The sequence below is a fragment of the Leptodactylus fuscus genome, chromosome 8 (assembly GCF_031893055.1).
Source record: "Leptodactylus fuscus isolate aLepFus1 chromosome 8, aLepFus1.hap2, whole genome shotgun sequence".
Taxonomy (NCBI): domain Eukaryota; kingdom Metazoa; phylum Chordata; class Amphibia; order Anura; family Leptodactylidae; genus Leptodactylus; species Leptodactylus fuscus.
In genome coordinates, this window is record NC_134272.1 from 48,627,163 (window position 1) to 48,640,965 (window position 13,803).

The following is a 13,803-nucleotide window of genomic DNA, read 5'->3' on the forward strand; positions in this document are numbered from 1 at the left end:
GGCTAAAACACTAGGCTAAAACTGGATAGCATAATGTCTGAGGAGAGGGTATAGCCCAGAGGCCGAAGTTACATTTTATTTTGTTATTCCTAGTATCAGCCTCCTAGTGGCAAGGTCTATCTATACCCATGGTGCTGTGTCACTCCCAATGAAATAAGCAAGAAAATCTCTTTAAATTTACACTTTGGGTAAATTGGCTTTTTAAATGTGGATTTTTAGGTACATTTGTATCTTCACTGACGGTATAGCTCTGTGATGCTGTGTATATGTATTATCTATCAAGTGCAAGAGACACATGCGTTCTCTTGGGTACTACGATGCAATAAAGAGGACCAGAAACCTTAGATAGCTGTGTTAGCTGAACACTTGATGGGCTAACAGTAATTCTTCCCAAATACTCATACAGACTTAATGTTCAAGAGGACAAGAATAAGCTGTTGCTGGACAGCCTCCATACACATTAGATGGTCAGCCAATCCAGCCCAAATCCATAGGGGTACTCCTGACATTATCGAATGTGTATGTGTGCTCTTACCATCAAGTCTGGATCTGTTATAAAATAAATCATCGGATTAGGCAATGATGCATATAAGTAGAGAAGACTGCTTGATCCTTCAGGCAGGTGTTGTGTTATCAGTAGTTAAAGGGGTTGTCCCGTTACAAGGATCCTATCTATAATGCTTATTAATGTGAATGTAAGACTTTTCCTAAATACACTGCTTCAGCAAAACTGCTTTGTTTGGCCACTATCTCACTTTATTCATTTTTTTGTGGCCACAGCCCTGACCTAGCTTCTCCCGAGTCAAGTGATGTGTCTGCCTGCTCTCAGGGGGGAGGGAGGAGGGGCTAAGTACACGGGAGCGAGCCTGGGGGGGGGGGGGGGGTAGTTTACCCTTTGGGGGACAGGTGAAGCCAGCAACAATCGGTATGCTTCTGCTCTGCATGAAGACAGCAGCGGCAGAAGCGATGCTGCTATTCTGGGGCGGAGGAGCGGAATAACAGCATCGCTTCTGCCGCTGCTGGCTTCATGCAGGGCAGAAGCATAGCGATGTTGCTGGCTTCACCTGTGCCGGCGTCTAATTCCCCGGCATCCGCTGTAATAGGCGGATGCTGGGGACTGTTAGACGCCGGCACAGGCACATCGCTATGCTTCTGCCCTGCATGAAGCAAGCAGCGGCAGAAGCGATGTTGTTCCGCTCTGGGGTCACATATGCAAAGCCAAGCGGCGAGATGCCGCCGGCCCTGCATGCAAGCTCTTACACCAGTCTAGCCTTCACAATGCTAATACAGACCCGCAGGGTGTCGGGTCTGTATTCGCATTGTGAAGGCTAGACTGGTCTATGAGCGCACACGCAGGGCCGGCGGCATCTCGCCGCTTGGCTTTGCATATGTGACCCTGCCCACCAATGACGAAACAAAGCCGGAAGACAGAAGATTTTAGAGGAACGAAGACGGGCGAGTATGCGACGTGGGAGTACCCCTTTAAGCTTTTTTTTTTTATTATTATTTTAAATGTAGATTGTGAGCCCCATAGAGGGCTCACAATGTACATTTTTTTCTATCAGTATGTCTTTGTAGAATGGGAGGAAATTCACACAAACACAGGGAGGATATAAACTCCTTGCAGATGTTGTTCCTGGCAGGATTCGAACCCAGGCTGTAGTGCTAACCACTGAGCCACCGTGTTGCCCCAGTAAACAAGATTTCTAAAGTATTTCCCTTATTGGAAGATAACTGCGATATTAAACCTGCACAGCCGATATTGGAACACATATTAAATACTAAACAATTAGAATGTAACAGTGTACAGATGAGAAAGAACTCACTTAATATAATTGAAGTCCGTCTTCATGTTAATACAGCTTCCCAACGCCCCCTTCTTTAAGTCGTGCATACTTTTCTGCCATTCTTGAACTGCAGTCCAGTCAGCAATTGATATGTAGCACTCGCATGCCTTATTACCCAAGTAGTTGACGACTTCAGGCAAAGGATCGCTGGGTTTTGTCAGGACTGTTTTACGGGCATCTCCTACAAATCAGAGGAAAATAATAAATTTTATTTATGTAGCGCCAACATATTCCGCAGCGCTGTACAATTTGTAGGGCTCAAATACAGACAGAAGGATACATTACAAAAAAAGTCATTTCACACAATGGGACTGAGGGCCCTGCTCACAATCTATGAAAATCATAGACTATTGTAATGATGTATGAACAAGGCTTAGGTTTTTAAATCTAGTTTATCAGCAGCCTGACTACCATGTATCGGAACTGAAAGCAATCTATGCCCAGTAATGTGCTTCATGTGATACATACCATTGGCATGTTTAGGGCTTGCAGAGGTGCTGTTAGAATTGGCCAATTTCAGAACGGTCTTGTCAAATCCTGAAGTGCTACAGTCCACCCCAGTCATCGCACATAGGTGTTCTTGATATTCCACTGCGGCTTTCTCAAACCTGCCAAACAACAAGTTGATTAGAAATTCATGAAAAATAACCGTATACTTTCAATTAACACAAGTTGCTGACCCCCTAATAACAAGAACTCACTTCTTTTGAACTATAAGCAGGAAAATGACCAGTGACAAATAGGAAGATCATCTAATAAGGTCTCATGTACTGGAAGCACTTTTGCTCAATGAAGGAGAGTGCGGGATCTAGATATCGGTCCTATTTTGATTCAGTCTAACCATGACTAAGGACATGAGATCACATCAAGCAAGGTACCATACCTTCCATCTGCTTGTAGGGCCACAGAATGGATCCAAGACAGACTTTTACCAGCAACAGCTGAAGACCACACAGCAAGTCCTTGTATAGCTTCTGGGCACTGAAGTTCACAAAGAGCTTCAACCACCATCATCACTGTTAACTCAAATTCTGTTCCCTGTACATATAGAAATACATAGTTACACATTAAACATAAGATACCACTTCGGTTGAACATTATCACCAGGAGTTTCTTCAATTTACCTGGGGGGTGCTATTCTTCATCTCTGCCAGCAGGTCAAAGCCATGCCTAACAGTTACCGCTGGCTGACCAGCTAACAAACCCACTCTCATGATGGCAATTCGGATTCGGGTAAGCCAGTCTTGGCATGTTTGTCGGTTTGTATAGAAGAATGTTCTGATCACCTTCACGGGTGTAAAAAAAAAAAAAAAAAAAAAAAAAAAAATATAAGACATTATAAGTGGTATTACTCATAACACACATTTTTGGTATCCACAACACATGTTATGAAACAGAATAGAGAGGGGGAAGGCCCTCATTCTTAAAATACATACAGGTCCCATAAAAACTTTAAAAGGCTTACAGGGGTTCTATCATTGGGGGATATACATTTTAAACTAAGGACATGTCAGAATATCCTTTAGAAAGGCGATTCTACTCCTACCTTTGGTTCAGTCGTCAATGCCGCCATTTCTTAAATAAATCGTTTTTCCATTTATGCAAATGAGGCTCAGAGAGCACAGGGGGCGTTCGCCCTCTGCTCCGAGCACAGTTTCATCATAACTTGAATGCTGCTTCCTGGGCCACTGCATCACACCTCCCGTGATGTCCTGGACCTGCATGCATTGATGGTGTAGGACTAGAATAAAGATGGCCATAGAGAATGCACAGAGCTGACAGCGCATGCTCGACAGCCATCTTTATTCTATTCCTACACAAGCTGAAAGAACCAGAGCATCACAGACGGCATGATGCAATGGCCCAGAAGGCGGCATGTAAGTCATGACAAAGCTGTGCTCGGAGCAGAGGGTGAATGCCCCCTGTGCTCTCTGAGAATCATTTGCATAAATAGAAAAAAAACTATTTCAAAAATTGGGGTGGTGAGGACTGAACCAAAGGTAGGAGTAGAATAACCTTTCTAAAGGCTATTCTGATGTGTCCTTAGAATAAAATGCATATCCCCAATGAGCCCATTTAAAACAGTTTGATACTGCATAACAAACCGTAACATTTTACCATTTTATCCATACCTTGGGTGGTGAGGTTAATGCATTTGCACAGCCTTCATAAGCATTGTACATTAACTTGTCAAGGTTCTCTAAATACTGTAGGAGAAGTACTAGACGTAATTGATTATTGGCATGTCCTTCATCATTGTCTGCAGTCGTCCACTGGCTAACATCCTGGTCTGGATTCAGAGTGTGAGCAGCCAGGCTCCGAATAATACCTGAACACAGAGGAAATTGGATGATTATTTAAAAAAAAAACAAAAAAAAACAACAAAAAAACAACCTACACACCATCCCCTAATTCATAACAAAATACACATTCATCAGCACTACATACCTTCAATTGTTTGGAACGTATCTTGAGCTCTTCCTAGTGGTGTCCGTAGCTTTGACAGGACCGTGAACTGAGCGGCTTCCCATACAACCCACTGCCACAAGACAGCCTCAGTCTTCAACAAGTTTCGTGGAATGAGTGAACAGTCTCTTTTGTCCAGCCTCTGGCAGCTGTGGAACAATCTCTCCAGCCAATTATCCTTGCTATGAAGAAAAATAACAGGGTCACTAAACTCCCCTTAAAAAGGTGTGCTGCGGACATTTCAAAGAATTTTTTTTCGATTTATGAAACCTTACTAACAACTTACCACAGTCTACTCCCAAATGTAGACATAAAAAAAACCTCCCAAAAACATATGCAATTTTTTATAATTTTTAGGACTAGAGAGTTTAGTGTAAATACTGTCTGTATTTTACATTGCGAAAGAATGACCAAGAATATACACTTCATGCTCCTTAGTCCACTGTGGGGTGGGGTCTCTTATCCCACAATAAACAAATTCACAAACACAGTAGTACAAGACATTACACAAGTTGCTCTTTATAAATATGTATGCCATGAGAAAGGGGCGAAGCCTGAAACATTGCTTGGTTTGTTCATTGACATGTAACATTTATTCAGCATTTCCAATACACCTAACATGAACTATGTAATTGTGGGACTTGGCATGATGTCTACTACAGGACAGGTGATTCACGGATCTCCATTTATGGCTACACAAGAATGTTTTGTAATGCAAGTTATATGTATTCATGAAGAGCAATCTGATAACAATTTTGTCCTATTTTTTTGTGAACTGGATTCTGTTTTACATGTAACGTTCGTTTTACTTTTTTTACTAATAAAATAAAAATAAATAACTGATCTAAATTTTAGGGTTAGAAGCCAAAGGCACCCCCTTTTATTGGCCTGGTTGACGAATCATAATTTCAAATTTCTCTATAGAGTAGGCTGGAAGATTGGAAACCTCTGACCTCACTAATACAACTTAGAGGATGAGCAGCTAAAAGCAAACCATAGTATTAAAGGATAATTACAATATTAATTGCACAAAGCTGCATTACCTAGAACAGTCACTACAACTAGTACATTGTACAGGCAAATGGACTCCCAAACAAGCTAGAGGCCGCAGCAATCTAGGCTACTCTCCAAAGCGCAGAATGGTAGGGGTACCAAGTGTCAGACCCCCATAGATGTAACATTGAGAGTCATCAATACTGTGAACTTCGAACTATACAGATATATTTGCATCTAAAGCTGCCATTTCCCTCAAAGGGAATCTCCTCTCCTGCTCTTAATACTTGAACAAGGAAGCATTCTAGTCATCCGAGCTATCCGACATAACTTTATATTAGACAGAGAAGTAAAATTGTGCCCAAGACACAAAATAAGTTCAGGTCAAGCTTTTAGCAATTTTACTTCTCGCTAAAAACAAATCCGTAGACTTACCCTGATCTATGGAAATTCCCATAAAGTATAAAACTGATAACATCAGAAAAATCCTGCGGATGAAAAGTGTTGCTCGGAGATTTGCTCATGTGGATTCTTACTGCAGACGAGATTTCCTGCATTTCAGTGTGACTTGTATTACTTGGAGAAGAAAAGAAAAAGTAAATTAATACCTGGAATGCTAGCACTGCTAGGCCCATAAAAGAAGTGTGAACAAGGCCTTATCCTGGCAATTAACCATTGTTATATATTATACCCTATTTTACCCCTATTTTATCACAGCCCAGCTATTGTCAAGCAGTAAAGCTCCTATAATTCATTAAAAAGCCTGTGATTAAATTCTCATGAAGAAAATATGCAACAATTGTATAATATAATAAAAACTATTAATCATTTTTGAAGTCAGAGTCCCAGTTAGTGACTTTATTCAGACTACTGTAGGTAAGCTTTGTATGATGTGCACATATCAAAGTCAGCAAGAACTGAAAGTGGAAAAAGGAATGGGTGGTTTTCAAAAACATATGAAGCCCAACTGCAGCAAGTATTGCTTACCTTAAGACAATGTCCAAAGGAATAGACTTCAAAAGCTTTCCAAATGCCTGTCTGACCCGTACTCCACTTGCCACAAGTTGCACACGACACACATCAACACACCTGTAACAGATACCAACTTACAGTATTCATATACACTTGTTTTAAACTTCATTAAAAAAAAAAAAAAAAAAAAAAAACCCAAACAATGACAAAAGGAATGGCATCTCTCCAGAATGATAATCTCATCCATAATACTAGTACTAATACTAAAGCAAAGCGCCTGCTAGAGTCTTTAAGAAACCACCATATGCCTTACACATTACGAAGAACCCTGTAAGTTTCTACTTTTATACCATTTGTGAGAAGGTGAAAGGCAAAGTGCTGGAGTCCCGCCATAAAAGCCTCAGATTCCTGACTTATGAGTGGGGTCCAGTGCAGGTCTGGGACAGGTTTCAGCCCCACGTATGGGTCATAGGCTCGTTACTGGCCCATAAAGGGTTGCAGAGCTTGCACTTAAAGGGGTTGTCCCATGAAAAGCATCCTATCTATACTGCTAGTTTAAGTGGATTTAAGACTTTTCCTAAATACATTGCTTTATCAAAACTGCTTTGTTTGGCCACTATCTTAAATCATTCACTTCATTGTTGACACTGCGTTTCTATGGCCACTGGGCTTATCTGCTCATTTCCCAAGTGACTTAGCTCCCTGCTCTCAGGGGGAAGGGGCTGACAAGCAACGGAGCTCCTCATATAGGGGAGGGGGAGGTGAGAGCTCCGGAATTACTGTGCTGTCTATCTTCAGCTTTTCCACTTATCAGTCGGTTGAGATCAGGGCTGAGATAAGGAGTCTGTTACACCTCTGTATGCAATGCAAGCTGACTCAAATCCAGCTCTGCTACATTAGTTTCCACATCAGCTTCATACTGTGGTAATGAATAGCAGATAGCAGAGCAAGTGAAACTCCGCCCACCAATGTGCCAAGAAATCCAGGAAGTGAAGAAAGCACACAGCCTTCAGAACAAGAGTTATGGGAATACCCCTTTAAGGGCAGATCCAGAAAGTGAGGAAGTGGCTAGGTCTGTCCTGTAACCCTGAGTCTGGTGGGACAAAGTTGTGCTTGTGTTCGTGTGATTGGTAGTAAGACACACGTATAGTTCGGTTATTACTTATGTTTAGTTAGTTGCTCAGATGAGAAGGAATTTGTTTTATTTTTGCCTGAAGTTAAGGCTGCATTTTGTTTTGTGCTCATTTACCTGAAGTGAAGGTTTATTTTTCTGTTTTTCTAAATAAACCTGGTTGCAGTATATATTGTGTCACTGTCCTGACTGTTTGGGTCCGCACCACTGTTTCTTCTGGGCTACCTTGGCTACACATTGTAAAACGTATGTCTTGAAGCTACATACACACCTTAGTGATTTTACATTGAAAATGTGCAGTGTAATAGAGAATTAAAAAGAAGTGTTTCATCAGTAAATCCACTATAAACCTAACCCAAGTACAATGTAGAAGTATTTCTAGTTTCCAAATATGCCTGCATTATTCTGCTTTGGAGTGCCATTTTCATGTAAATTTGTTTTTTATTCATATGCAAATTTGCAGAAATTTGCTTTGCCCAAGAATCTAGGGGTGGTTTCACACAGTTACGCTCCGCTCATTCAGACACGTAAACACGTTTCAAAGTCACCGCTGTAAAACAGAATCCCATAGACTTCAATGTGTGCCGGTCTTACGTGAGCTACACATTGAAATCAATGGGTTTAAAAGCCTCCCATTGATTTCAATGTGTAGCCATCAGAATGGAAGTCCCACTAAACATCAGCATTTGATGCCGTATCTCATAACTTGCTAGGTTAATTTTTATGTGATCACATGCACTTTAGTGCTCTACTGCCATACCTCCGCAGTAAGTCCTCTGGCAAGGATGATGACAGGACATGGAGGCTGTTACAAGCTTGTAAAGCAATAGTCACATCTTCAGTAAGGGCTGGAAAGTGGAAAAAAAATGCAGGTCAATAAAGATATGATCATTAAAAAATATGATAAACAATATCATCAACAAATCAGTTTATGCACGTGGAAACACTAGCTAGCCTTACTATTTGCCAGTAGGCCTTTGCAGAAATTGTGAAAAGATGGTAGTGAAAATAAAGGTGCATAAGTGTCGGATTTCTTCATAAGGACGGCCACTTCTACAGCCCAGTTCATCAGCAATTTCCTATCGGGCAAAGAAAAAGTATGAAAAAAAAAAAAAATACAAAGAGGAAGATTTGTTCCAAGGAAATAACTGTACAAAGGGAAAACAAATCAGAATCAGAATCTGTAATACAGCTTTGTGTGGGGATCTAATCCCATCTGGAATAAACCTTTCCCAAAAGTTTCGGGTAGAAAATACTGTATATTTAAAAGTGTAAGTAAACTGGAGAAGATGATGGAGGAAGAATGAGGCCATCTACAACATTAAATAAGTAATTTCTTTTTTAAAAATTTTTTATGTAGATTGTGAGCACCATAGAGAGATCACAACGTACATTTTTTTTTTCTCCCATCAGTATGTCTTTGTACAATGGGAGGAAATTCACAAAAACACAGGGAGAACATACTAACTCCTTGCTGATGTTGTTCCTGGCAGGATTTGAACCCAGGACTACAGCGCTACAAGGCTGCAGTGCTAACCACTGAGCCACCGTGTTGCCCCTAAATGAGTAATTTCTGTCAGAACAGTAATTCCTGACAACCCAGCTGTGTTGTGAATAATCTATATATTGCAGAGGTCTAATGTATAGAGTTGATCAGAGGAAGGAGGCAAATCAATGAAGAAACGGGAACTTTTCTTATATGAAGTTTATGTTTCTCATTTAAACAATGGATTTACATTAAAAAAAAATAAAAAAAAATTATGCTTTAAAAAAAATAAAAAGGTTTGTAAATGGAGTTACCGAGAATCCTGGTTAATATTGTCTTTCTTCAGCAGCATTCCCAACAGATTTAGCACAACAGAGAAGTGCTTCTTAGTGGCAGTGGTTACTGTGCTGATCACTGCTCCATCAAACAATGAGGGAGACGACGAACTGAGGCTACTGGAAATGAAATGGTCGTGCCTAAGAGAGGACACAATTCAAGTCATGAGCAAAAAGGGCTTCTATGTGCACTGTGTGTCCAATAGATTATATGCATCTCCATACCTGGTACAGTGTGAATACAAAGTGCAGAGGACAGCGTATTGTACTTCTGGATAGTGAACAGCAATTTCTTTATGTACCACCATTAAATTCTTACTCAGCAATGCAAAGACAGTGGGAGACAGAGCCCACATCTGTAAAAAGACAAAAACAGATTCAAATAGTCATTCTTTGACCATCTTTGAATTAACCAGTTCTTTAAATAAAAAAAAAAAAAAAGGCTGATTTATCCAGTGTTAAAAGTTTGTTGGTGCCATCGGCATCCGACTACACATTTGATTTACAATGTCTTATGGACAGAAAACACGACTTGGATCCAGTGTCTGAAGCATATGGAAGTGTGAGGACAACAGAGGATTTACTGAGGATCGATAGTTAGGATATGCAGAGAGAAGGCGTGCAAGAGAGGGATCATCTCTATACAAGTACATAGATTTCTTCATATTGGCATTAACTTACCCCTATCAGTGAGTTTTTTGCGTTTCCGATTGTTGTCAGAACATTCAAGTCAAACACAGCTACAAACTTTGCACTGTCCACACTGAATGTATGGTTCTTGAAGGCTTCATGCTGGATTTCGGCACAGGTTTCGGGTAGTTGCAAACAACTTAAGAGACTGTTTAAAGCGCACGTAATTTCTCCTAAAATGAGTTTATATGCCGTTTCCAAAACAGGAATGTTCTTCAGAGTCAATACTGCCTGGTACAGGGCATTGGCTGCACCAATTACCTAATAATGAAATTCAACATATGAAACGTAACCATTTTCTGCATCCAAGCTAAAATTCTGGACGCATGCAGTTCACTTAAATTACAAAGAGTTGCTGTAAACTAAGCAAATCTAAATAAGATACAGATTCATAGCTAAAATGTTTATGAAAAATGTATTGGATAAAGACTGTTAGAGGGGAAATACAATACTAAATTATTTTATGTTGCTGCTAAAGGGGCCAATAAAGTTAGAGATACAAGTATTCTTCTGTCCACATACCCGTCTCCAGGAGCAGGTCTCCAGGTTTCTCAGCTGTTTATGCCTGGGGAACGCTGCAGCCCTGTCACAACCCTCTGCAGTCACACGCTATTTATGAAGAGGTTACTGCCCTGGCCTATGACTGGCTGCAGCAGTTCCTTGGCAAGAACTGGTCATCACTGGTACCATCACCCATAGGTACTGTATACAGAGGAACAGAGCTCCCGCCAATGGAAATGGAGGCTCGTGGAGAGGGTTTTTGTTATGTCTACTGGCCCATTAGCAGCAGTTTTACATAAACCACCATCAAGAATATAGAGGAGGGACTATAAATAAATGGGATGGCTTAACCCCTTAGTGACCGGCCTGTTTTGGACTTTAATGACCAAGCCAAATTTTGGAAATTTGCCATGTGTGACTATCAGTGAATAATTCTGTAACAGTATAGCACATCCAAGCGATTCTGATATTTTTGGGGTTTTTTGTGACATGTTGTACTTTACTGAGAAGGTATAATTATATACCTTGCGTAAATTTATTTAAAAACTTGCAAATGCTGAAAATTTTGAAAATTTTTCAATGTTTTCCATTTTCAGCTGCGATATCTCGCATGTACACAATAATACAGGGCAAAAAAGTTAGTAGTTATATATTTCCAAATGTTCCTTTTGTATTTCAAGCATATTTGAAATTATTTTAGCATATTTGAGTAATTTAGACAATTTATAAGTTTATAAGCAAATTTTGGAAATTTTGAGTATGGTTTTTTTTCCTGTACCAAGCTATGTTTGCAGACAGGAATAGGTGGCATAATGATAGAACCCCCCAATAAATGACCCATTTTGGAAAACTAGACCTCTTCAGGTATTCTTTGAGCGGTATAGTGAACATTTTGATGAAACAAATATTGTTTTCCTAGAATTACAAATTATGAAAAAAAATTTGATTTTCATTTTCTTCAAATGTGTCATTTTAAAGGCAGTTTTTTTTTTGTTTGTTTTTTTTACACACACACCACATCAAAAAGGAAGAAACACACCCCAAAATATATCACCCCACTTCTCCCGTGTTAAAAAAAATGTACACTTTGTGGCCTTAGTCCTATGTACGCACATACAGTACGGCCCAAGAGGTAGGGAATGCCGACTGGAGTGTAAAACACAAATTTTGCTTGCAGATATTTTAGGCCCATTGCACATTCAAACAAGATTTGAGTTACCAAACCAATTGAAAAATGACACCATTTTATAAACTAGGCCCATTAAGTTATTCATTGAGGGGTATAGGGAGTATTTTGACCCCATAGGTTTTGAGAAAATTTGTGTCAAAAAAATGTCATATTTTTTTTAGACAAAAGTGTCATTTTATAGGCAGTTTTGTTGCACATAACATATGAAAAAGGAAGAAAAACACCCCCAAAATAGATGGCCCCATTTCTCCCATGTTAAAAAAATATACACTTTGTAGCCTTAATCCTATGTACGGACGTACGGTAGGGCCCAAAAAGAAGAGAGCACCAACTGGATTTCAAGACACAAATTTTGCTTGAACCATGAACCAGCACCGACTGCTCCCATTCTCACACATGCAGTTCTAAGTTACCACAAATGTTAAGTGCATTGCTAGATTTGAACAAAAAAAAAAAAACAAAAACATCCAAGGAAAAAATGTCTTACTTCCTTTTCCTTATGGAATCTTAGTGCAAGCAGCTTTGAGTTGGGCACAAAGAGTTTCTCCACAAACGTTGATGGTAACTTTGTATTAATTTGTTCAACAATCTGAAAGAATAAAACATGGAGCTCTATTAAAGCAAGGAGTGTACAGTTACCGTACTTTGGTCAAGTAACATGAAAATAGCAATGGGTTCACTTGTGCTGACAAGTGACTGTTACTAAAAATTAAATCCTGCTGAATTTTTGGTCAAGACGTGTTTGCATTTGGTTATATAACACCTAAGTAGTCATGTGACTGCAACTTTAAGACTTTTTGGTACCAATTGCTGCTTATGTAGGGTGGACATCAGAGCAGTAGAAAAATCAACTGTATGAGGTGGCACATGCAGATGGTACGCGCCCCACCCCTCCTCGATTGTATTTGTCCATAGCCCTGTACTGTCAGAGGAGGTGTTCCTTACTGCCCAGAGATGGCAGCTGGACTGTCAGGAACACCCTTTGGACAATGGGCAGACAAAAGTGTACAGAGGAAAACCGTGCAAACACTGGGAGAACATATAAACTCCATGCAGCTATTGTCCTTGACTGGATTCAAACTCAGGACTTCAATTCTGCAAGGCAACAGCACTGAGAAATTCAGTAAAGGCAGGTTTGTAAACAACTTTGTAAGTACTCGATGAAAATTAAAAACTGGTGCCTAGTCTCTTAAAATAGCCAGAGAAAAATGGAGAAAATATTACACCATACTCACCAGGGTTAGTAAATTGAGAACAGAGATAATGTAATCGGTACCAGATGTCTGACAGTTCTCCAGCTGGTCTAACCCATATGCGATTACCATATCACAGTGTATTGCCATGTTGGGATCCATGCTGCCGAGTAATACACCAACACATTCATTGGCAGCTGTTAATACAGTCTCTGAAGAGAACACCTGGTTGGCTGCAGTAACGCACCTCATCACACGATACAAGATCTGAGGAGTAAAACGGAATGTTAGTAACATAGGCTTATACACAAGTCATTAAAATTGGGTCACTTGGTAAAAAAAAACTTCCCCAAATCCTTAAGTCACATAAAAGAAACAACCATTAAAATACCTCCATATAAGTATTATATATACATACATACATAAACACACACACTGGAACCACTAGGCACCCATAAGAGAACATTTAAAAAGTCAAGTTAGGGCCCATTCACACGGAGTAACGTGCAGCATGACCTGGCACGTATACGCTGTGTGAGATTTTGCGGGCCGTATACGCTCCCACTGATTTCAATATGAGCATGGATCGTAAACACCGCGTTATTTTGCGGCCGTGATTTTGCAGCCGCAAAATAACGCGGCGTTTACGATCCACGCTCCCATTGAAATCAATGGGAGCATATACAGCCCGCAAAATCTCACACGGCGTATACGTGCCAGGTCACGTAAAACACCATCACAACATAAGAGGTTATGCTACAAAAAGTACTTATGGCCTATTTGACCTGATCGGTGGGGTCTGTCTGCTGAAACCCCCATCCATTCTGAGAAGGAGAGCGCCAGAGAAAGCCGAAGTTTTGCACTTGGCCATCTCTGATGTAACCATAGACTTCAATGAAGGGCACCGTTCACCACCAATCAAACCTGGCTGCAGTCAGCCCAATTGTGCAGTGGAGGGAAAGCATTCCCCCGCTCTCAGGATCAGTGTGGTGGTGGGGG

The 13,803-nt window shown here is 40.3% G+C and overlaps 1 protein-coding gene across 1 annotated transcript in view; it reads right to left on the bottom strand.

Moving 5' to 3' along the window:
- SMG1 (SMG1 nonsense mediated mRNA decay associated PI3K related kinase) overlaps positions 1 to 13,803 on the bottom strand; it is a 76,377-nt gene that overhangs the window by 39,640 nt on the left and 22,934 nt on the right. The window contains exons 11-25 of the mRNA XM_075285540.1: positions 12,847 to 13,071; positions 12,099 to 12,200; positions 9,913 to 10,182; positions 9,457 to 9,587; positions 9,211 to 9,372; positions 8,371 to 8,489; positions 8,171 to 8,258; positions 6,294 to 6,395; positions 5,742 to 5,882; positions 4,296 to 4,495; positions 3,980 to 4,176; positions 2,972 to 3,133; positions 2,731 to 2,885; positions 2,316 to 2,455; positions 1,827 to 2,028 (exon numbers count right to left, since the gene is read on the bottom strand). Coding sequence (XP_075141641.1) covers positions 1,827 to 2,028; positions 2,316 to 2,455; positions 2,731 to 2,885; positions 2,972 to 3,133; positions 3,980 to 4,176; positions 4,296 to 4,495; positions 5,742 to 5,882; positions 6,294 to 6,395; positions 8,171 to 8,258; positions 8,371 to 8,489; positions 9,211 to 9,372; positions 9,457 to 9,587; positions 9,913 to 10,182; positions 12,099 to 12,200; positions 12,847 to 13,071 — 2,396 coding nt within the window. The remainder of the gene's footprint in view (positions 1 to 1,826; positions 2,029 to 2,315; positions 2,456 to 2,730; positions 2,886 to 2,971; positions 3,134 to 3,979; positions 4,177 to 4,295; positions 4,496 to 5,741; positions 5,883 to 6,293; positions 6,396 to 8,170; positions 8,259 to 8,370; positions 8,490 to 9,210; positions 9,373 to 9,456; positions 9,588 to 9,912; positions 10,183 to 12,098; positions 12,201 to 12,846; positions 13,072 to 13,803) is intronic.